The following is a 24,387-nucleotide window of genomic DNA, read 5'->3' on the forward strand; positions in this document are numbered from 1 at the left end:
ACTGAGATGAGGGAGAGGACGGACAAATATCTACCCAAAGCAAAATGCAAAGATCTAGCAATTTTTATGAATCGCTTTCTTAGCAATGTGCACATCTCCCCGTGCCTAACTTTGTCCTTGTCTCTGTTTTTACCGTTTCCTGGCGGGATCACATGTGTTTAAACAAGCATTTTTATTCCAGAATTGCAGGCCTATCGAAGAGCCACAGAGTGCTTTCTACTCGGGTGGGACATAACCTTTACAAGGCAGGACTTTTATGAGGCCAATTTCATGTCACTCTCAGTTGTGGCTGAGACAGAGAGGTTTTCAAAGACCAGGAAGGATTTCATTCACTCCAGCACCTCCCCAAAACATATGGCTTCCACCCACCCAGCCCAGGACAGAAATGTTGCAATTGCTCCTGAATCTGGACTGGAGCGCTGGCCAGGACAGTCAGCTCCAGCCTCAACACCAAGTCAGCAAACATAGTTTTACAAAGAAAAGGGGGGGGGGGCCTACAAATTAAATTAAGAATGTGCAGAATACAAACAGTCCGCTGTGAACATACATCTTTAATTATCGCCTTCCTTAATCACAAACATGTGCATGGTTGTTCTGCCACAGAGGAAAGGGTTACCTAGTGGTCAGTAAAAGCAGAAACACTGGACTACAGGGGAGCTGGAAGCGCCCTTTCCTGAATGAAAGGCCTTGGTGTCTTGGCAGGACCAAACACCTTCTCAGTGGTACAGCTGAATGAACAGCTGCAGAATGACATTAATTTTACTTTAAGGCAACTGTGTGTGTGTGTGTGTGTGTGTGTGTGTGTGTGTGTGTGTGTGTGTGTGTGTGTGTGTTTGTTTGTTTGTTTGTTTGTTTTTCAAAGCAGCACTGGCTGTCCTGGAGCTCACTATGTAGACCGGACTGGGCTTGAACTGAGTTACCTAGCCGCCTCTGCCTCCCCAGTGCTGGGATTAAAGGTGTGCTCCCCCCCCACCCAGCAAGCTGACTCTTCTCAATGTAGATTTACCCATTCATATTTAGTATCTCAAAAGTCCTAACACGTGGCCTGTTGAAACTCTGGAGAAGAGCCAGATAAATGTTCTGGCTTTCTAGTTAGTGAGAAGACACTCTATTATATAGGGTTATGGTTAGTCAGACTTCCTTAAGTCAGATAGAGTAGTTCAAGGCCTCATCCTGCTGCCTGCTAACGGCCTGCTCGTAGACATGCTACGCAGCTCTCTGTGCTTCAGTGTCCTCATTCATAACATCATTAACCCTCTGTGCCTCAATCTTTTTAGAAAAGAATGTAATAGTATTCCCCCATGTCTGAGTTTTTCTAAGGCGTAAATGAGCTACGGTATATGGCGCACGTAGCAGAATGGCTGGTGCTCATTAAATGCTAGCCTCTGTTATGATCAGGAAGTACTAACTCAGCAAACTACATAGTGCCCCACGTTGGGTAAAGGCACAAAAAGTATTAACATGTAGGGAGGTTTTCTGACCAACTCTTTTATAATTATCAGAAATCCCTCACCTCGGTAAGTATGACAGAATAATATAAAAAATATAAATCATCACATACACCATGCCCTTCAGCATCTCAAAGGGAAACGGAAACACCCAGGAGCAATGCAGTCACCCTATTTCCTTTTTATTGTTTTTTTAACAAGCGAGTGCAAGTAGGGACACTACCCGTCTACTCACAGCGTGCACCAGCAGAAGCTCTGCAGGCATCTTGCTGAGCCTTGCTCTTTATTCAAGGAGAGTTGGACATTTGGCTTTAAAACATCTGGGCTCACATGGGAATTCAGGGAATGCTGAGCCTGCAAGAACCCCGTGCGCCTGGTGCTCCCTTAATTCATTATAGTTTGCTTTTGTTTTGTTTTTGTTTTGAGGCTAAGCAGATCTAAGCATGTTTAATTCCTTCTCTGAGGAAGAAAGCAATTTCCAATCAAATACCCACAATTTCTCACTATTCTACAGTAATTCTCCAGTGATTTTACAGAGATGAATCTAAGGAAAAAAACCTGTGGTCAGTTATAAAGAAAGAAATCAAAGTTAAAATACTAAACTTCCCTTAGTAGGTAACTTAGGATGTTAGTCTAAAATGCAAGGCTGTCCTTACTTCGTACCATTTCTAACTCAAACGAGCATTTGGTTCCTCCGTCTTATCCAGTTACATAACAGCCACAGCTAATGGTTTGCTAAGCACAGAAAGACCTTAAACAGATTTCCTTACATTTAACACCAGCACACCCTGACACTCCCTGTGACTCACAGCTTTGACATAGGTGATATATGTGTCAGTACCCTCTGTGTTACTTCATGCTTCACTCTAGTACTTAACACAGTGCCAGAGTTATTTTCGGTAATCACTGTGGCCTCCAAGTCCACAGAGGAGGGACAGGTAACATGTGGTAAAGTCAGACCTATCGGGTCCAATACAACAGAATCCACCAGTATTCAAATTACTCATCGTGGCAATTAATATTCTGCATACAAAACTCGACTAGTGCTGTCTTAACAAACGTGATCCTCACCTGCTGAATACACGGATGCTGTCCTCAGTGTCTTCGTGTACATTGAGACAGTGCCTGCCTTCTCTGCTTCCAGCTCAGCCACGGTCTTCTGTTTGGCTGGGGCTTCTTTGGGAATATTTTTTGGTGTGGGAGCTGGGAAAATCACATTGCCATCCTAACCAGTATTAGGAAATAATGGTTTTTAAAGTCAAATTGGCATGTCAAAATGACTTACAGAAGACAGCGCATGCTAAAGAAAAAAACCTGCAACTATAACTTTAATATATATAAATTCATATACTTTACAAAATGGGTATATAAGTGAATAATGTTTGTGTTGCACATATGTAATTTATATATGCCTGGGGCATATATAGGAGAATACCGCTCAAACCCTGAAAAGTAAGTACATGGGGAGAACAATCCATTTTTACTTTACTAAATTTCGGTCCCTGGTTTTCAAAAGTGATGTGTGTTTTTCAATGACTCCTATGAGAGTCTTTGAAATGCTTTCCTTAAATCGTTCTTGGTTTTTACACAATTCCCACTGACATGCCAATGCACGGTTAAAACACATCTCTATTCTGGAATCTTCAAGGGCAGAAATCCCAAGTCCAGGTTACATTAAGAACACAGGAAGAGCTTCCTGTCCTGGCCGCCACAGGAGAGCAGCAGCCATGGCCCTGTGCTACCCCATGGCCGTGGGACTCAACAAGGGCCACAAGGTGGGGAAGAACGTCAGCAAACACACCAACTTCATGCGGGACACGATCTGGGAGCTGTGCGGCTTCGTGCCCTATGAGCAGCGCGCCATAGAGTTGCCCAATGTGTCCAAGGACAAGCACGCACTCAAGAGTGGGCACGCACATCCTCGCCAAGAGAAAGCTGGAGGGGCTGAGCAACACTGAACGTGCTGGCAGCCGTGGGAAGGCGGTGGCCAAGAAGGATTAATGAACCCTCTCCCACTAAAAGATTCTTCTTATAAAAATAAAAAAAAAGAAGAAGAAGAAGAACACAGGAAGAAAGGGAGGAAGAAAGGGACCTCTACCTTCATCACCACGGTTCCTCGAATGACGTGACTCATTGTACCAAAGTCAAAGTCATCCTTCACTTCAAAGTGAAAATTGTCCTTGTCGGGGCTGATGGCCTTCAGGAGCTTGGTGATGTTGTTGGAGTACAGAGTGCTAGCCTGAGTGGCCATGCGGCTGGGGAGGTCTGTGTAGCCAATATGAGTGATTCCCTAAATGAGAAAGCATATTGTCACAAAGGTTGGTTCCCTACACTTCCATTCTCTCCAGCACAAGTCTCAAGAGCAGTTGGGGCTTCGTTTAGGAAGTGCCTGTCTTTGTAGATATAGACATATATACTTACAAACATAAACTTTTCTTTTAATCTTTTTCCAAGACTTCATGGCTTTGCTTTGTTTTGTTTTAACTTTCAGACTTCAATTTTTCCAAATACTTAAAGGAATATAGTACCCCTTACTGAAGATCTGGGGTACGGCTTGGTGGAAGAATACTTGCCTAGCAGCCATGAGGCCTTGGGTGTGGATCCCAGCACTAAAAAAAGACATTTTCAAAGGAGGGGGGACCCTCAATTGCGGGGTGGGACTAGGACCAAAGAAACACTGAGGGAGGGATGTAGATGTAATATGATCCAATACATTGTATATGTGTGCATTGAATTCTCAAAGGACTAGTAAAAATATTCTCTAAATTTCACCAATCACTAAATATCAGAATATAGGGGTAGAAGATGCTTTCTTGCTATACCTTATGAACGTAAAGTTCTCCCGGTTTAGTCGTTTCAAAGTTTCCGCCGGCCTCAGCAGCTAAATCCACAACTACTGAACCTTCCTTCATGGACTCGATCATTTCTTTACTAAATAGAACAGGAGCTTTCTTACCTGGTCAAATCAAGAAAATAGTACAAATTAGTATATTTTTCTTTCTTTTTTTTTATTTTTTATTTTTTTTTTTGGTTCTTTTTTTCGGAGCTGGGGACCGAACCCAGGGCCTTGCACTTCCTAGGTAAGCGCTCTACCACTGAGCTAAATCCCCAGCCCCCCTTTCTTTTTTTTTTAAATGCACAGAAATCTTTTTTATATACATATTTTTAGATTTATTTATTATATGAGTACACTGTAGCTGTATTCAGACACACCAGAAGAGGGCATCAGATCCCATTACAGATGGTTGTGAGCCACCATGTGGTTGCTGGGAATTGAACTCAGGACCTCTGGAAGAGCAATCAGTGCTCTTAACCACTGAGCCATCTCTCCAGCCCTAGTATATTTTTCTAATGGCAACAGTAGTCTCTAGGGATGGCTACAGTGGTCTCTGGGCATTCAAGGTTTGATTATATGAAAATTCAATTCTTTACAAGATACTCCTAAGACTAGGACACAAGCGAGACGGGCCATTCTCTTTGGGAAAAGATGTAAGTGTGGGCTGCAGAGAGGACACCATTCAGCCAGCGAGCAGTCCTCACCACATGCTTGGCCTGAGTGATCTCCGCCATGCTCTTCCCAGCTGCCTTACATCTTGGACCATTTACCGAGAGATTTTACTTGTTCAAAAAGAATACGTAAAATAAGCCATTATGGAAACTATGTTCACCCATGCTGAACAATTCACAAAGGTCACACATGTCAAGAGTACATTCAGGACTAATTTGTGAATTATGAAATAGAATATTTCCATTCCTCTTAGCAAATGTCACCAGATTTTCCAACTCATTACCTACCTTAATGTAACACAGGATAGCGACTAGAAGAGACCAGAAAGTGCTGTGAAATGCACTGCGTGGCTGCAAAGGGATGGAAAGAACGCCTGTACTTTTATTCCCAACTACTGATCCTCAGTCTACACAGACAATCCTATCTATGTCTGGTGCTGGAAGTGCAGTAGATAAGCAGCTATGTTCCCTGTTCTCATGGGGCACATTCCGCTCATGTGATATTTCACAGTTTAATTTCACAATGTGTTTTACAAGGCTTTCACTAGTTCCTACAGAGCAACAGTTCTCACCCTTTGGGTCATGAACTCTTTGGAGTTTAAACAATGCTCGTCATAGGTTCACATATCAGAAAGTCTGCATATTAGATATTTACATTATGATTCATGACAGTAGCCAAATTTCAGTGATGAGGCAGCAACAAAAATAATTGCATGTTTGGGGGTCACCACAACATATCATTAAAGGGTTATGGGATTGGGAAAGTTGAGAGCCACAGATATATATGTTTGTATGTGTGTGTGTGTGTGTGTGTATGTATGTATGTATATGTATATATACATACATACATGCACATGTATATATATATATGCTAACAAATACCAGAACCAGAAGAGAAATAGACTTGCAATATTGGTATAACAGAAACAGAACACCAACAGCCTCATTTCTGTCCCTCACTTCGCTCCTTTTTTTTTTTAATTTTCAATTTTATCTTTACATGTTTTAGTTAAAAGATGGAAACTTACACTAACATTAAATACTACATTTGTATTAAAGTCATCTCATTATGAAAACACTGAACTAAGATACATTCCAAAAGGAAAAAATAATACTTATTTGTAGTGCATTGGAAAACAATTATAAAGATATGTGTGGGTATTTGGGGTTACCTCAATCTTTTTGGTATAAATTTCAAACAAGAAGCCCAAAATGAGTCTAGATCCTTATTCCTGAAGGCGTTCTTTCTCCCCTGAGTGAACAGTCCTTTCTAACACTGCCCCTCACTGCTTCCCCTCTGGGCCATCCACTGCAGCAAAACCAGACTGGCTACCAGAGGATTCCTTAAATGACATGAGTCTCCTTTCTGAGTCTCCATAAATGAGCAAGAGTCAAGAACTTCCCCAAGGCTTGAAGCTCTGGTTGGCTACAGTGGTTTTCCAAGCTCCTTGGCGGTATTCGCCTCCCTTTCTTTCCCCAAGTTCTAAGCAAAGTCACCTTGAATATTTCCCTGAGCCCTGAGAACCTGGGAAGGCAACGCATGTGACTATCCAGGACTTTTTCCATAAGAAAACCCAGAATTCTCTGCTCCCCAGAGGCTGGTAATTGTGAATCACGGTGGCTGCATCCATAAGAAGGCAGATCTAAAGCACTTGGCTTTCCAGATGTGTACCTTCCAGATGTGTGCTGTCATCATCACCCCAGCCTTCTGTCCAGAGCTGTGGCTTAAATGGGCCACCTTCCTGGACAGCTTTTATTCCTGCCTTGTTTACAGTCTCCGGACTTGGGCCTATAGGCCTGAAACCGACTGTCCGAAGTGTACGATGACCCCCTCTGGCTTCTGACTAAACAGAAACTGTGGCTATTGGTGCCAAATCCTTACCTGCCATCTAACTAATTCATCCTGCCATAGTTATACCAAATCCTTACTCGGCATCTAACTAATTCGTTCTGCCATAGTTATACTAGATTCTCCAGAGACCTTGAAAACTACCACTGTAAGAGACATCACAGAGCCTAAGATTTCGGGCTCCTCAGAAAACGTGAAAGGTACAATCCATCTTCTCTAATTTTATTTATTCAACTTTTACATATTAAATTTGTCAGCAGCTGACACAGTCTTTAAAAACACCTGTGCACATTGGTATCATGATACAATTTAGATGGTTTGGATTTTATTATTGTTGTGTAATTCAATCATTTTTAAGACAATAGCATATTATTTCATACCCTAACTTAGGGTAAGGACTGTAGGGTATCATGAGAACCATTTGAAAGCCTTGCCAGGTACAGGAACACGTGCCTGTACTACAATACTCATACAGTAGGGGTAACACAGTCAGAAGTTCAAGGCTAGTGCTATCCACATAGTGAATTCAAGATCAGACTATGCTACATGAGACCCCCTCTCGAATCACATCTCTCTCCCCTCAAAAACCCAGCACGTCATGGGCAAACCACAGAGGGATAGTTAAAAACATGAAATCTAAAGAGGTCAGCCAATTGTCTAGTGTGCCTGAGACCATGATTTCAACCTCCAGCACCAAACAAGCAAGAAAACAAAAAGACAGGATATAATTGCAAGCCAAAAGCATGAAGCAGAGCTGCTGAGATGGCCCAGTGGGTAAGAGCATTAGCCACCAAATCTGAGGAGCCGAGTTTGATCCTGGGACTCACATGTAAGAGACAACCGACACCCACAAGTTGTCCCCTGACCTCCGCTTGACTCCACTGGCACTCAAACATTCCCTACCCCCAAATATATATACACTTAAGAGAATTAAAATGCAATTTTAAACTGCATAACAGGATATGTGTTTAAAATACACACACCTACTTTATATATGCATATGTAAGATATTCCACATTCTATATAACTTGTAATAAATTTATTCCATCATATAGCATTTGCCAATATCAGAGTATACTTAAGTGATGAGACTAATTATTTTCTTCTCTGTGCTTTTGCTTATCTCCCGAACGTCCTAATTTAACCATGAAGACATCTCGGTAAGGGCTCCGAGAAGACAGTGAAGGAGAGAACAGGACAGCTGCCTACAAGCACTCACATGGGGATTAGTTTTTTTGGGTATTTTTTTGTTTTGGTTTGGTTTTGGTTTTTTTTTTTTTTTATTCTGGAAACATCAAAAATAAAGATTGAAAACAGAAGGGAGAGAGATAAAGCCAAAAGAGAAGCAGGATAGTGAAGAGAGTTCCAAGTAAGCAAATCCTCAAAAGAATAGGTCAGGAGGGAGAAAGAATGGGAAGGCGATTTCCACATCGTGTCTTAGTGTGACAGCCGAATAGGATAAAGTGTAACTGCACGATATACACAGTATTGAAAAACAAAGGAAGGAAGGGCAGGAAATGGTTTTCTGAGGTTGGGGAAATGTTTTCTATTCAAACTGAACTTCATATTTTTAACTAAGGTACAGGTAGATCATAATTAATCATAAGAGAACTGACATAGAAAAAGAAAAGGGAAGCAAAACCCTTCAGAATCCCTCTCTGGTCTGTGGATTTAAAGGGATTTCCTAAATTTCCTAACAACAACAAGGGAAATTACAAAAGAAACACTAGCCGACTTAAATAATTCCAACACCGGGGGAGCCAACTCCCTTTTCTGACTTCTGTGAGCATCTGGATGCCTGTATACAATACACACACACAGACACACACACACACACACAGACACAAACACACACGGACACACAGACATACACCACACACGGACACAAACACAGACACATACACACACAGCAAGATGCAATCACAGAGGCACAGAAATACACACACATACACACAGACACATGAACACACAAACACACACATACACAGAGAGACACATACAAATACACACATACACATGAACACACACGGGACACACACAGTAAGACACAATCACAGAGACATAAACACATACACACACAGACACATACCCACCCAGACACACACAGACACACATACTCACACACAAAATTTTTTTAAAGACCAAACTGGCCCACATAGAGAGTTGCAGGTCAGCAATGCATACACAACAATGCATACAAGATTGTGTCTCAAATAAATAAATCTTTAGGGGGAACATAAAGAAAATAAATGAAAAATTTAATTCACAGAAATTAAATTAAAAAACAAACTATTAAGATCTTAAGAGAGGCCTGGAGAGATGGCTCAACACTGACAGCACATACTGTTTTTGTGGAGGACCTGCGTTGGAGTCCCAGCCCTCACGTCAGGCAGCTCACTGCCTGCAACTCCAGCTCAGAGGAGTCCAGTGACCCCCCCGCCCCGCACAGACACAAACACACACTCAAGTAATAATAACTAAAAAAGGTATTTTTTAAGAAAATGGTTTTGCTTCATTTTTAAAAGATCTTAACAGACAATACAAACACATGATTAATTCAAAGACCAATCACAGAGGAAAGAGAAGGACGAGGAGGAGGAACAAATGTTTACCCCAGGAAGAATTAGAAAAATATAAGTATAGAAAGTGAGACATTTTTTGGCTTCTCAAACTGAGTTAAAAGCAACACAAGACTAGAGATGGGAGAAAGTGGATGCTAGAAGCTAAGAGTGGGCAATAAGGAGCGAATATGACTGAAATATAGTATATGAACATATAAATGTACACTTTATGTGTGCTAATAAATAATTAGGATACTCCATACTGAAATGAAACAGTTAACCAAACTATCACAGTGAGGTTATAAACAGAAAAATCTTTCAAGAAAGCAGTTTGTCAGGTGTGTGTAAATTAGCAAAAATATGTTCCAGAATTCACCACTGCCCCCCATTAGTTTTACTTTTAAAACCCTTATTACTTTAGAGAAGTAGATTAAAAATGCTGATAGAGAAACTAGGCGGAAAATGTTCAGTATTGGTTTTAAGCTGACAGAAGGCAGAAGTAAACTGAAACTTCAACTTTGGACAAAGAGCTAAAAATCTGGATGTGAAAAGAAAACTCTACACAACCACTAAGCCAATCTGACAGAGTTCTGATCATTAGGTTGCATCAAACACTCCCATCCTCGTACTAAGGTACTGAGCAGTGGAGGAAATGCACAACATCTCGATCCCCATTCCCCGTGCTATAAAACTGTACTTCAGAGGCTGGATGAGGGGCTGGGGATTTAGTTCAGTGGTAGAGTGCTTGCCTAGCAAGCGCAAGGCCCTGGGTTCGGTCCCCAGCTCCGGAAAAAAAAAAAAAAAAAAAAGAACCAGAGGCTGGATGAGAAGGAGAGAACTGTGAACAGTGTGTCCAGCTAAGCTGAGAGATTGCAGGTTATTTCTATTCTCTGCTATGCTAAGAGTTGTCTAATCTTTCTTTGAATTTGTGTGTGTGTGTGTGTGTGTGTGTGTGTGTGTGTGTGTGTGTGTGTGGTGTCTATGCACGTGTGCTTGTGTGTGCACATGGGGTGGGGTATTGGAGGTAGGATGCTGCACATACTTGCACGTAGAAGTCAGAGGTCAATGTTTAATGCTTTCCTCTCCAAATTGTTATTGTTATTGCTGTTGTTGTTTTAGAGAGGGTCATTCACTGAACCTGGAGCTCACTGATTGGCTAGGCTGCCTGGTCAGCAAGCTCTGGGAATCCCTGTCCGGACCCCAGCAGCACTGGAGTTATAGCTCCACAGGCTAACAGGCTTTCACAAGTGCAGGAGATCAGAACTCGGGTCCTTATACTTGCTTTCGTAATCTCTCTCCAGCCCCACAGACTATTTTTGTTTAGAATATAAAAGTCATCTCCCTAAATGATCACAGCCAAGTCTTGCTTTGAGAACATGGTTTGATATTTATTACCAGGAAGAAAATTAAAATAACTTAGGGGAAAACAAGGGGCTGATCTATTTATTTCCAACTGAAAAAGCTCCGTGTGGATTGACCTGGTCTTCCCCACACTACAGCAGAGCTGTGCTTAGGACAACCCTTAAGAGGACAGAGACAAAGACGAAGAAAAGGAAATTCTATGCAGACTTCACACTGTGCAACAGCAAAGTCCAACATTCACTGCAAATGATAAAACAAAATAAGAACTTGATATTTTCTAGGACATAAACGCAGAAGAAGACAGAGGCGCTACCCAAAGCATGGGTAGGAAGTCTGGGAGGGTTTACGGGTTTCTTGCCTTTTAAGATACACAGGCTTTCCCATTCTAAGGCATGGTTTTATTAATTTAATCATTTATCTAAAAGAGATAGGATTTACAAACAGGCCAGGATTGTTACATTTTCAAGCACCACCCATCTAAAATTAAATAGTTGGGTTTTTTTTTAATTAATGAGGAGAAAAAAATCACTTCCTGGCGAGATTTTTCATTGAGTGAACGATTTGACACAATCTTCATGAAATGTTTCTTGATCTTTCTGGTTCGAGGACATTGAGTTCCTCTAGTAAGATTACTCAGTTCCTCCCCATTGGGAGTTATTTCCATTCTTCTGCCAAGACAATGGTAGGACATCAGCGCTCACAGTCAATCATTCAGACGTTCATTCATTCACTGATTCAGCCAATGAGCACTTAGTGCCCGACTACCGCATATAGGCCAAATCTAAAAGGAAATACTCACTTAAAGCTATTTTTAAATTTAACTTATTTTAAATTTTAAATTAAGACTGCTTTTTAAAATTGATAAAAAAAAATAAGTATTGTAAAAGTCAACGAAATGATTCCTGATGATATTCTGCTATGCTCATACATCCCTGCCTAGCCCAGTTGTCATCAGAGAGGCATCATCCAGCATCTGTTGGGAGTAGATGCAGAGACCCACAGCCAAACACGAGGCAGAGCCAAAGGAATCCTGTGGAAGAGGGGAGGAGGGATTGTAGAAGCCAGAGAGGTCAAGGGCACCACAAGAACACTGCCCACAGAATCAACTAAGCAGGACTCACAGAGACTAAAGAGACAGTTGAGGACGGTGTATGGGTCTCAGCTAGGTCCTTTGCACGTATGTTATAGCTATGTGGCTTGCTGTTCTTGTGGACTCCTAACAATGGGAGTGGGGCTGTCCCTGACTCTTTTGTTTGCTCTTGGGACCTTTTCTTCCCACTGGGTTGCATCATCCAGCCTTGATATGAGGGTTTGTACCTGGTCTTATTGTATCTTAGGCCATGCTTGGTTGATATCCCTTGGAGGCTGCTCTTTTCTAAAGGGAAACGGAAAAGGGGTGGATCTGGGAGAGGTGGGAAAAGAGGGGAAACTGGGATGAGTGAAAGGAGGGGATATAATGCATGAGAGAAGAATAAAAAAATTTTTTAATTGTCATGGCTTAAGAGCTTAACTAAGATGAGGTTAGGGGCTCCTTTCTCTGGGGACAGCAGCAGAATGCTAAAAATCTCATCTGGTGAGGGCTATGGCTAAGCTCTAGAGCCCTTGCCTAACATATGTATGAGGACCTCAAACTCTAATGCCCAAATAAACGGATAAATTATCTGAAAAATTGAAATATGACATCTTTGGTTCAATTAACTGCTGTGTGGGATAGATAGGAATGTTTCCCATTAATGCAAGGTCTCTCTGAACCTCTGTGGTAGAACATAAATGTGACTACTCATTCTATAAACAAACGGTTTTTGAGGTAAGCACACATGGCTGTAACTCCTATAAATTGTATTTGCGTCAGACACACCAGTTACGCAGCCTAACTTGCTATGCAGCCAGAGAGGACACTGGGGATCCCCTGCCTCTGTTTCCCAAGTGCTGGAGTTGCAGACATGAGCTCCTTGGGTCATCTAAAATTTATCTTGAGATGTTAATGAATGTACAGAATCCTTTCATAATCATGACTTTCTCAATAAATCGACAAGCATTCAAATTAGAAGCTATCAAAAAAAATAAGTTACAAAATTCTGAAAACAGTTTCAACAACTTACTGACATACGACAAAAGGATATATAGCCTTGGTTTCCCTACGACAGTAAATTCAAAAAGTCATTTCAGTTAAACTAAATTACAAAGACTAACTGTTTCCTGGAAGATTTTATAATGTACCTCCTGAATAAATCAAGGCAAACACAATCATCTAAAATCAATAAATTCTCTTGGGTTCATCATATTGGAAAAAGAATCCAATCTGCGCAGGCAAATTTGATCAAGGAGGGGGGAGGGAAGGAGGGAAGGCAGAGGGAGAGAGAAGACAGAGAAGGAAGGGAGGGAGAGGAGGGGAAGGGAGGGATGGAGAAAGGAGGTGAGGGGACAGGAGAAGAGAGGAGGAGAGGGGAGGGGAGGGGAGCAAAGGGGGAGAGAAGGGGAGGGGAAAGGAATTAAGAAGAAGCCACAAAAACTATTAAGAACAAAAAGACAGCAAGATGAAATGGATTAACCACAAGTTTTTATAATGATTCCAAAAAGCACAGAGAATTATTTACTGGAATTACTCAATGACATGTAATCATGGGGAAATTCCTAACTTCCAGGCCTGCGAAGCATCAAATTAGAGGCTCAAGAAAAGCTTTCCGCCTTCACCCAGCATGATAAAGTTAACTCTATACTCACAGATGCACAATATATAGAATCTGTTTACCTAAAACCAAGGCAGACTTGTCACAAACAAGCACCACGACAGTCTTAAATGTAATGCACTGCTCTGTGTTACCTAAACATAAACCTGAAGCCGTCGAGAAAACAGCATAAGCGTCAGTGTTTCACATATTACGAGATTTCATTCTACACTGGGTCTGTGCCTATAATCCTAGTGCCTGGGAGATGAAGGCTGGAGGATCAGAATCACAACCTAACCACAGATGCAGAGCAAGGCCAAGCAAGGCCAGCCTGCGTCATAGGAGACCCTGTCAGAAAGGGAGGAGGAGGAGAGGGAGGAGGGAGGAGGGGAGGAGGGAGAGGAGGGGGAGGAGGGAGGAGGGAGAGGGGGAGGAGGGGGAGGAGGGGGAGGACAGATCCATTATAACAAGAATCTTTCAGTTACACATGCAAATGTGAGTATGAACTGTCCCCCATAGCCTTGCATATTTGGGGTTTAATTGCTAATGGGACTTGGGGAAATGACTACATCCAGAGGGCACTGACCTGACAAATAGATTAATCCCTTGGTAGATTTATACTATGATGATGTATTTGGAATCTGGGAGAAAATAGAAACTGGGTGGGCTTCTTGGAGAAATAGGTCACTGAGGACATCTGTGGAGAGATCCTTGGTCTAGCTTCCCTCACTGCTCCTCCTCCTCACCTCAAGTTTTAATTGTTTAAAAATCGTTACATCAAGGAACATCTAGTTTCACAAAATTCACCAGAACAGAAGGAGAAAGAGGTAGGAAAGTCAGATATAATAGAGTAATTATGCACACCAAGGCCAACTGAAAAGCAGTCATGAACAAATTAAATCTATACAGCCATTGTCCAGGGCTAACTATTCTTTACAAAGAGCTGCCACAGGCTACTGAGATATCTCACCCTGGCCTACTGCAGGCAGTCCCTTATTTCAGATGGCGGACCCCCTAGAGGGATGTGTCTCCTGCTTCCCAGGGTCCCAGACACCATCCTTTTTTACAAGGAGCTTCTGTGGGCTTCTGAGATGTCTCTATCCTGGCCTACTGTTGGCAGTCCCTGTCATGCTATGCTGTCCCCACCACCTCCTGTCCACCAGGATCTAAGGGACTCAGATGCATTTGTTGGGTGGTGGGGGTGCATTAACATACCCTTTAGAATTTGTATGTTCATTCCTATGAAACTGACTGAATTTGGAGAGCGGGCTGTTAAAGGTATGACAATAAAGTTAGGGCCTGAGCCTAACTTTATTGGTATCCTTAAAAAAGAAGAAATTAAATGTCAAATGTCAAATGAATGTACACACACAGAGGAGAGAGAATAGAGGCCTGAGAAAGGCAGCCATCTTCAACCAAGGAGAAAAGGCTTAAGTCTTCAACCAAGGAGAAACCAATCCTGCCAACAACTTGATCATAAACTTCTAGACCGACCCCCTCCAAATGGTAAGCAGATAAAGTTTCTGTTGTTTAAACTATCCAATCCTATGAAAGCCTTAACAAACTAATACAATGTCAGCTTACTCTTAGACACACGGCTAGTCAAGAACTCCTAGCTCCGTTCACAGGCTCTCTGACCCTGTGACTGGACTCAGCAAAAGAACTGGAGATGAGGGTGTTGTGTAACACTCGCAGGCCCTCCCGTGCACACTCCTCAAGCAGAAACCGTGTCCAGAATGACCTCCAGAGCCCCATGATAGTGTAAGCAACACTTCATGAATCCCCACATGGTGGGAATGAGGTCTGTTAACGTTACGTGGGCAAAAAATAAATTTCTACAATAACCAAAGTTTTACATGCTTGTGTTATAGCAAGATATAAATCTTGCTCTTATAAACCTAAACTCTTGTGAATTTAGAGCCAGACTGTTATAATAAGAATGAATGGAGTGGATGGGGAGTGATTGGGAATTCAGAACTGCTATGTGGTAGGGATAAGACATTAATGGTAGCTCAGCCTTAGAAGCGGTCTCGTCTCCCAAGTCATTCTGTTCAGGGACTGGCAGGGAGAGGAATGTAATGCTTCTCCGTCTTGCAACATACTTTTGGAGAAATAACAGGCAAAACCAGAATATAACTCTGTGGTGTAGACTTTCCTAACAGAACATTTGTTCAACATGGCTCGGCAACCCATGAAGTGTGTCAGACACACCCTAAGAAGTCAAGACTGACAAATGGTGGCGGAAGACTCCAGGCTTCTGGGGTTCCCCATCTGATGACAAGCAGCCCTATCTGTGTTGAAAGCTACCCAGAGGTACGGAGACAGCCTGTGGTTACCAATCCTTGATGTTGTAACATAGAAGCATTTCTTGCTGTCTTTTAAAACTCTCAGAAGTAAGTGGTAGTGTGGAGGCGATATCTTAAAATTCCATAGAGTCAGAAACTGCAAGGGAGTGAGGGGAGCGTGAAGTACAACTTCAGAAACATCAGCCGGTGCTCACCTACACAATGCAGTTTTGACTTCTAAAATCATGATGTGCACTGAGAGGGAAAAACCCTCGGATTGATGCACTCCGCTGGCTTTTGAAAAGCATTGTGCAGTTCCAAAGCAAGAATTCTCTCAGTGGAATTCCAGCAACAAGTGTCAGCTATTGTTGTATCTGTCTCCTGTCTGAAACACCATCTTTTCAGACTGTTACCCTATCTTACCAAGACCCAGCCAGGAAAATGGGCAGCATCAGAGGCAGAATCGTCCAGGATTCTATATAGACCTCTCAGGCTGAGGCCCATCAGGGACTGTCTCCTTCCCAACTCTCACCCAGTCGTGGGGGATTTAAGTGTTCTGTGACGGTTATTTTTTTTTTTTTTTGGTTCTTTTTTTTTGGAGCTGGGGACCGAACCCAGGGCCTTGCGCTTCCTAGGTAAGCGCTCTACCACTGAGCTAAATCCCCAGCCCCCTGTGACGGTTATTTTATAGACCCTAACTAGGACAAACACAAAACCTACTGCTACTTAGAGCAACTGTAAGTGTACGTGGCCTAAGATGTTACAATTTATAATCAATGAATACCTTCCTTCCTGACAGGGCACACCACAATTCCCGAACACCCTCCACTACTTCCTGATGCCGGTGCCTGAAAGGGCAAGCTAGCCACCTCACACTGCAGACCGGCGTGTGGTCTAGTTTTGTATGACTTAGGAAATCTAAGCCTTAAATTCGCTTCTACATTTAAAAAAAAAAAAAAAAAAAAAAAGGAGGCAACAGAGTGCTCTGCCCAGCTTTCTTTAGGTCACCTTGAAAGAATAAAAGTGAACATGCCAGCCACCACCCAAGAAAGACACACAGGACTGTGAGTCGAGCAACACTTACTGAACCACTGCTGTGCTCAAAGCACTGGGGCAAGCATTGGCCATGACAGATACGGTGGGAACAGACACGTCCCCCTGTGCTCACAGGAGGACAGGGCAGTGTACTAAGTGTGGTGTGTGAGTGCAGAAGTGAGTAGCCGCTGCTCAGCAGGATGCCAGAGGCACTGTAGGAGAGGCAGCTGGATGGGTGAGGTTCCAAACCGCAGGAAAGAACAGGGATGGTGTGTCAAAGGGAAAGGCAACATATGGGACGTTATGAAAGCGCCTTAGAGGATCTGAGGTGATAACTGACCCGCAGACACTAGTTAGCATAAGTTTAACATGAAACCCAAAGGCTAAATTTGGACCAAAGAAGGAGGGGAGGAAGAGAAAAAGCGGGAGGAGGGGGAGGAGGAGGAGAACAAGAGGCACAAGAAGAGGAAGATGACAATGATGACGATGACAATGATGGATGATGAGGACAAGGAGGATGAGGGGCAGTAAACACATCACCAAGGATATCAACTTTATAACACGGGTACCTGGGAGTCAGGGGCTATGATCTAACCTTGGCCAAGATAGATGACTTCAACTAAGGATGCTGGGAGCCTAAGTAGAGCAAGACATAGACACCGCTATTAAATAAAATCTCAGGCCTTCCAGGAGCTATGGGCCACTAAATTGAAAAGAGGAGGTGGGGGGCAAGAAAGCTATACAATCACAGTCTTCGTGGATTTTTATTTTGGTGTGTACAGTGTGTGGGTGTGCGGGTACATATATGGATGTGTGGACCCATGCATAGAAGGAGTCCATGTGTGGGGACCGGGGGTGAACATCAGGTATCTTTCTCTACTGCCTTCCATCTTACTTTTTTTTTTTTTTCTCGGAGACAGGGTCTCTCATTGAACCTAGAGCCACCATTTGGCTAAACGGATTTGCCAGCAACTCTCCAGGATGCACTATCTCTGACCTTCCCTGCCATCACTGGAGTTACATACGCGTCTCAACACCAGGCCTGTACACCAGTGCCAGGAATCTGAACTCAGGTGCCCGTGCTTGCGTGGCAGACTCTCTGCCCACTGAGCAGTCTCCCAGCCCTGATCATGAATTTTTAACTGGGTTACCATCAGGACAGATTTTCAGTGTAACAGAGGTCGTAGTTTCTGCCCCGGTAAATCTAGCAAAGACAGGACAGGGAGCTCAGTGGCTTTCTCTTCTGCACTGGACACCACTGACACTGCAGTTAGCCATTCCTGAAGCTATTTGCAGTCAGTAAAACTCTCACCTCTAACTCATCACCAACTACTGGAGGCAGCGCAACAAGTACCTCCTTCCACAACTATTTCAGTGCACATACACTGTATGCTGATTAAGTTCTCACTTTCCGGTTTTGTTCTGTCTTTTCATTTGCATAACTTAAGCCAGACAGCCTTTTGAGAGCAGACGCTGGAAAGATGGATGTACTGAAAAAACTCACTGCAAATATAATATAAAGATTATGGCTTTGGAAAAAATGAAAAGCAGATTAGCAAAACCTCTCTCGCTAGTCTTCAAGATTATCCCACAGTTGACCGTTCTACTAAAGTACACTGGGTAGAGACCAGTTGGAGGGAGAGGGGAAGAGGGAAAAAGAGAGGGAGGGAGGAAGGCAAGGAGAATGACCATCTGTAATCTTACAATCCCAGTATTTAGGAGTCTGAAGCAGGAGGATGACAAATTGATAAATTCAAGACCCCTCCAAGCTATGTAAGACCCTGTCTCAAAACGAGCTATGCAGGTAGGCACAAAAGGTCAGTATATTCACCTAAGGCCGAGAGTTGCATCACTCAAAGCTTTATAATCAATAATAAAGCTATATACTGTGCCAAAATGGCTACCATTTCTAGCTTCCTGTCTTTATTATTCTTTCAATGAGTAAGTGTCTTAGCGCCCTCTGCTGGCCACTTGTTGCACAGCATCTCCTAGCACTGCCTTCTCCAAGGTGCAGACACTCCCAGTTAGATGGCTAAGGCACAGGTATCCTAATTCCTTCTTGGGAGTCATTGTCACAAAAGGGGGGAAGGGTGTCCAGGAGTGCTCTCCTGCCACTGCTTGTGTATGGTTTCCATCATAGCTGCCAGATTCCACAAACACCATCCAATGGCTTCTGATGTCTATCCACCACACATACACAAACATAAGCCTCGTTTCTCCACTCCGAGACACACCCATGGGACACGCCCATACCACCCTCCTGCCTACCCGCCTGATCTAACAGCACTCTGGCTCACCTACCTTTTGTGTAAACGGAAGTCGTAACAAAACCAAAAACAAACATTCAAACAAACAAAAGAACTTTTGTTTTGGCTCGGAACAAGAACAAAGATCTCCACCGATTTCTGAAGGACCCTAAGCAAACTTAGGCCATTTTCTGCTATGTACTCTGTATGCAAAGCAATATTCTCGGGTTGGGGATTTAGCTCAGCAGTAGAGCGATTGCCTAGCAAGCTCAAGGCCCTGGGTTCAGTCCCCAGCTCCGGAAAAAGAAAAAAGAAAAAAAAAATCGAAATGCAAAGCAATATTCTCAGAGCTGGTGAGTATAAAGCGAAAATGTCTCTCAAACCTGAAAACTACTGAAGATGCTCTAGCTTCTGTAGGATCAAATATCCACCCAAACACCATCGTTTACGCAAGACAAACAAGCATATCCATTTCATTAGTGTGGAAACTTGCTTTCGTGTTAATAAACGCTAAAAATACATATAAATAAAAATGGCTTTCAAATAAATCTCTTTCTGATCTATTTCCAGTTTGAAATGTTTGATTTGTATGCCTATCTACCCGGGCCCATGGAGAAATTTCTCCGGCAAAGGGGTGGTGAGTTAAGTCGGGGCCTGAGTAGAATCAAGCAGTAGGAACCGTGTTCCCCTTAGTTCTCGCCATCTCGCTCGTTTTCACTCAGGAAGCAGAAAGAGTCCCAGGCAACGCGTACAGTACTTACCGCTTAACAGGAGAAGCAAAGGATGGGGAAAGAGGTAGGAAAACACAAGATGTGTCCGTCTCAAGCTACACTTTCCCGGTCAGTCAGTGTGTATTGGTTTGATATTATGCACTGTGCACGGACACTATGTAAAAAACGTTAAGATTTAAAAATAATCCCTGCCATCAGGGACCTCACAATCTGGTCAATCAAAACAAATGCACCAGGGCTGCGGAGATGCTCGGTGGTGAAGAGCATTTACTCTTCCTGGCAGGGGACTAGCACCGATGTCAGGTGCTGGTGGCTCTCAACTGTCCCTGACGCCAGGGAATTCGAGGCCTTCTTCTGGCTTGCACAGCACTGCACTCACAGAGACACGTACACATGCATGCAATTAAGCATAAAAAAATCCCCCAAAAACACCTGTGGAAAAAAAATTAAGAACAAAGTGCCACGTCCTTAAATAAAAACATTCCCTGCAGATTCCATAAATACACGCATATACACAGAAACACCTCTTCACACAGAAACATTATCACCGCAGAATTAGCTATGATGAAGTCCGATGGAATTTCTGACTTGTCTTTTAACTCTTTAGAGTTTTCAGGTCTTTTTCTACCGTGAAAGCATAGTGCCTTGAGAAGGGAAAACAGATTAGCACTTCATGAAAAATGTGGTAAAGATGCCGCTTATGAATGCAATGGTGTGCATAGAAAATAACCTGTGATGTAAACAGAGTTACACAAAAGCACACACTGAAAGGAACCACATGGTGTTATCAGTGACTTCTGGACCTGGGAACTACAGTGATTTTTGTGGTGTTTTTCATTTTTTCTAGGACTTTTTTCACAAAGAACAAACAAACAAATTCCCTCTGTTTAAATTCTAACGTGTGCAGAGATGTGTGCGTTTCTTCACCTGAAGTCACTGTAGAGTGAAACCGAGCTTTTTGACCCTAAGTCACAGTCTGCTGGAACTGCCCTGTGGTGACGGTAGCAGCCCAAACACACAGGCAAAGTGTCTGTGTGTTCTAGAGGTCAATACCATCGCCACCTTGGTGGGGAACAGGAAGGCTCGGCTAATGGCGATTGTCCATTGAGTTGGTGTTCCTCCTGCCTACCCTGTGTCACAAGATGGGGGTCCCCTACTTCATCATCAAGGGAAAGGCCAGGTTGGGCGCCTGGTCCACAGGAAGACATGCACCACTGTTGCCTTCACACAGGTGAACTCAGAAGACAAGGGTGCCCAGGCTAAGCTGGTGGAGGCTATTACAACCAATTACAATGACAGATACAATGAGATCCGCCGCCACTAGGGAGGCAGCATACTGTCTGTCCTAAGTCTGTGACTCACATTGTCAAGCTGGAAAAGGCAAAGGCTAGAGAACTCGCCACTAAACCGCGTTAAATGTACACTTAAGTTTCCTGTACATAAGTATAAAATTATCATCCATGGAAAAACATTTTTTAAAGAAATTCAAACACTGAACACTTATTCACCCTTGAGCTGGCTGATTTTGCTTGTGCACAGGGGTGTGTGGGTATGAGGATGGGTGTAGGATGCTTTATCAGTTTGACACAAGAGTTATCTGAGAAGAGAGAACCACAATGGAGAAAAAGGCCTCTCTAGTAAGCACAGAGCACTTTCTTAATTAGTGGTTGGGGTGGAAGGGCCCAACGGACTGTGGGTGGTGCCACCCCATGCAGGCCATCATGTGCTGCCTAAGAAAGCAGGCTGAGCAATCTTGAGGGAGTAAGCCAGCAAGCAGCACTCCTCCATGGCCTCTGCGTCTGTTCCTGCCTCTAGGTTCCTTTCTTGAGTTCCTCCCCGGACTTGGATCAGTGAGAATCACCTCTTGTCACCTGAGAGTTGTAAGCCAAAACAAAGCTTTACCATGCCATTGCTTTTGGCAATGGTGTTTCATCACCACCAGTGAAATACTAACTAAAACAACAGTCATTCAAATGTCGATGTCTTGTTCCTCTTTAAAGATAGCATTTACTAAGTAGCACACCTGGAATCAGAGCTGTGCTGATAAGGATGTCCACTTCCTTGCATTGCTGAGCAAAGAGCTTCATTTCCGCCTCAATAAACTCTTTGGACATCTCCTTCGCGTATCCTCCTTGGCCCTCACCAGACTCCTTCAAGTCCACCTCCAAGGGTTCAGCACCAAGGGATTTGAACTGTTCCAAGGCGGCAGCTCTGGAGTGTTGAAGGGAAAACAGTAGGTAATTCCATCAGGGATGTAAAGTCCTCATTTACGTACACACTTTAAATCAGTGGTTCTCAGCTTCCTGATGCTGCGACCCTTTAATACGGTTCCTAGGTTTAGGGTGACTCCCAACCATAAAATCATTTTCATTGCTACTTCATAACTATAATTCTGCTACTGTTATGAATCATAATGTAAGTATTTTTGGATAGAGGTTTGCCAAAGAGGTCTCAACTCACAGAACCGCTGCTGTAAGTAAACCATACGAAGTTCAAAGTCAAGAGTTTAGTTTGCTATCTCTGGCTTGATTGTTTCAATGAATTCTTAGACATAGGCAGTTCTTACATATTTTTTTCCTTAGGGGTAAAAACAAGAATCCCAATTTCTACTTAAACAAAAAAGAGAATGTCATTATTGCCGACCCCAATTATGTTTCTTTTGATCCTAATATTGATAATGATATGATATCTGATACACATTAAGACTTGCTGTCACAGGCTGCAGAGATGGCTCAGCGGTTAAGAGCACTGACTGCTCTTCCAGAGGTCCTGAGTTCAAATCCCAGAAACCACATGGTGGCTCACAACCATCTGTAATGGGATCCGAAGTCCTTTTCTGCTGTGTCTGAAGACTACACACATACATAAAAATAAGTAAATACATAAATAAATTAATTAATTAAAAAAGATTTGCTCTTACATCACACAAGTTGAGGTTTTCCTATTATAATTGTCCTGAGTCTGTTCTCTTTGTGAGCTTTTTCCCACACAAATGGCTTTTATTAGAAATACTTTAATATTCAAATAAAGTGATTAGGGAGGAGCTCTGTCTTCATAAATTAGTAGACTGGTTTTAGAAAGCAAATGGATATAGTGGTGCATGCCTACAATCCCAGAATGTAGAGGGCGGAGACAGGAGGGGGAATGGGATTTCAAAGAGAGTCCAGACCATATGAGATGGTGTCTCAAAGGAAAATCATAAGGAACAAATGGTCAACTATAAAGCGCCAACATATTTAGATCATGCAAAATATATTCAACTTGAAATAAAGAAATAAATGCCACCCAATCACTGTACTTAGAAAATGGGAGCCAACAACAACTTCAGTGGTGGAAATCACCACTATCTCGGCCCTACAATAAACCTCGAGCATCCTAGATGACAGCGGTCACAGCAGGTGCCCACTGCAAGTACAAATATGGTCACTGAAATATTTTATATAGTAACCAGGTGTCCCCATAAGGCTCAGCTTCCTGCTCCCGCCACCATGCCACCACTCTGCCTTCATGGACTCTTATCCTATAAATCCTTTTACAAGCTGCTTGGGTCAGAGTGTTTTATCACAGCAACAGGAAAATAGCTAGTCCATTAGAACTAGTGGGACACAAACGTCACAGGACTGATGCACAAAGAACTCACAAAGACCATGGCAGCATGGTCATGGCCTAGAGTAAGTCCAAACCTGCCAGGTCAGCATACCAGCACAAGAAAGAGAAGTACGCAGGAGCTCTCATCCACAACCAAAAAACTATCTCCAAGTACCAAACTCCCACAAAGGAAATGAGCTCTTCCAGGGCAGTCTTGGTGGGTTCACCAGCCACACGTAAGGGCAGATCCCACGCCAGCAGAAGCAAAAGAAGCTCAAAGGTGTTTCTGAGATGGTTTGGCTCATGTTGCTCTGTCTGGGCATTTTCTACCTTTCTACTCTTTTGCTTATATACTATGGTTTCTGCTTTTGTGTTTTTATAGGTTTCGTGTGTCTATGCATGTGTATTTATATGTGCCTGTATGCATGTACCTGTGTGTGTGTGCACATGTGTGTATATGTGTGTATGTTGATGTGTACATGTGTATATATGTGTGTGCATGTGTGTATGTGGGGTGTGTGCATGTGTGTATGTATGTGTATGTGTGTGTATGTATGTGTACATGTGTATGTATATGTGTGTGCATGTGGGTGTGTACATGTGTGTGTGCATGTGTGTGGGTGTGCATGGGGTATGTGTGTGTACATGTGGGAGTGTGTGTGTGTGTGTGTGTTTGTGTGTGTGCACCCACATGGGGTGTGTACATGCATGTGCATTTGTATGCATTTCTCATTCTTTATTTTATTTTTAGACTTTAGTGGGGGTGTGCTCACTTTGTTTTATTCTTGTCTCTGTCATTTTTACTTGCCTGCTTGTTTTCTTGAGCGAGAGAGAAAGGTGTGTAGTTGGAAGGATGGGGGGTAGGAAGGATCTGGGAAGTAATGAGGATCAGAGTATATTGTATGAAAAAACATTTTCAGTTAAAAAAGGAGAAAAATTAAATCATAAAATCTTTAGGAAAAAGGATAGGCTTGAGATATATAATATTAAGTAAGGTCACCCAATCTCGGAAAGGAAAAAAAAAAAAAAACCAACAAGCTTATGTCCTCCTTCACAGTCAGAACCTAGTCTATAAAATATACATGAATATCAATATATGCAAACAG

The 24,387-nt window shown here is 42.8% G+C and overlaps 1 protein-coding gene and 1 non-coding gene across 9 annotated transcripts in view; one reads left to right on the forward strand and one right to left on the reverse strand.

Moving 5' to 3' along the window:
* The window catches only part of Nnt (nicotinamide nucleotide transhydrogenase), a 93,992-nt gene that overhangs the window by 43,315 nt on the left and 26,290 nt on the right, over window positions 1-24,387 (reverse strand). For 7 of the 8 annotated variants that reach the window (XM_087622398.1, XM_087622401.1, XM_087622422.1 and 4 more), the window contains 4 exon segments: window positions 21,717-21,904; window positions 4,271-4,404; window positions 3,547-3,738; window positions 2,520-2,673 (listed from right to left, as the gene is read on the reverse strand). In XM_087622398.1, the coding sequence (XP_087478524.1) occupies window positions 2,520-2,673; window positions 3,547-3,738; window positions 4,271-4,404; window positions 21,717-21,904 (668 nt within the window). 8 annotated transcript variants of the gene reach the window in all.
* Snord36bl1 (small nucleolar RNA, C/D box 36B like 1) lies at window positions 20,595-20,667 on the forward strand. Its single transcript, XR_015678409.1, has one exon. It is a non-coding gene; the product is annotated as a small nucleolar RNA SNORD36 (small nucleolar RNA).

This window comes from Rattus norvegicus, chromosome 2 (genome assembly GCF_021556685.1).
Source record: "Rattus norvegicus strain SHRSP/BbbUtx chromosome 2, alternate assembly SHRSP_T2T, whole genome shotgun sequence".
In the NCBI taxonomy this organism is placed as follows: Eukaryota; Metazoa; Chordata; class Mammalia; order Rodentia; family Muridae; genus Rattus; species Rattus norvegicus.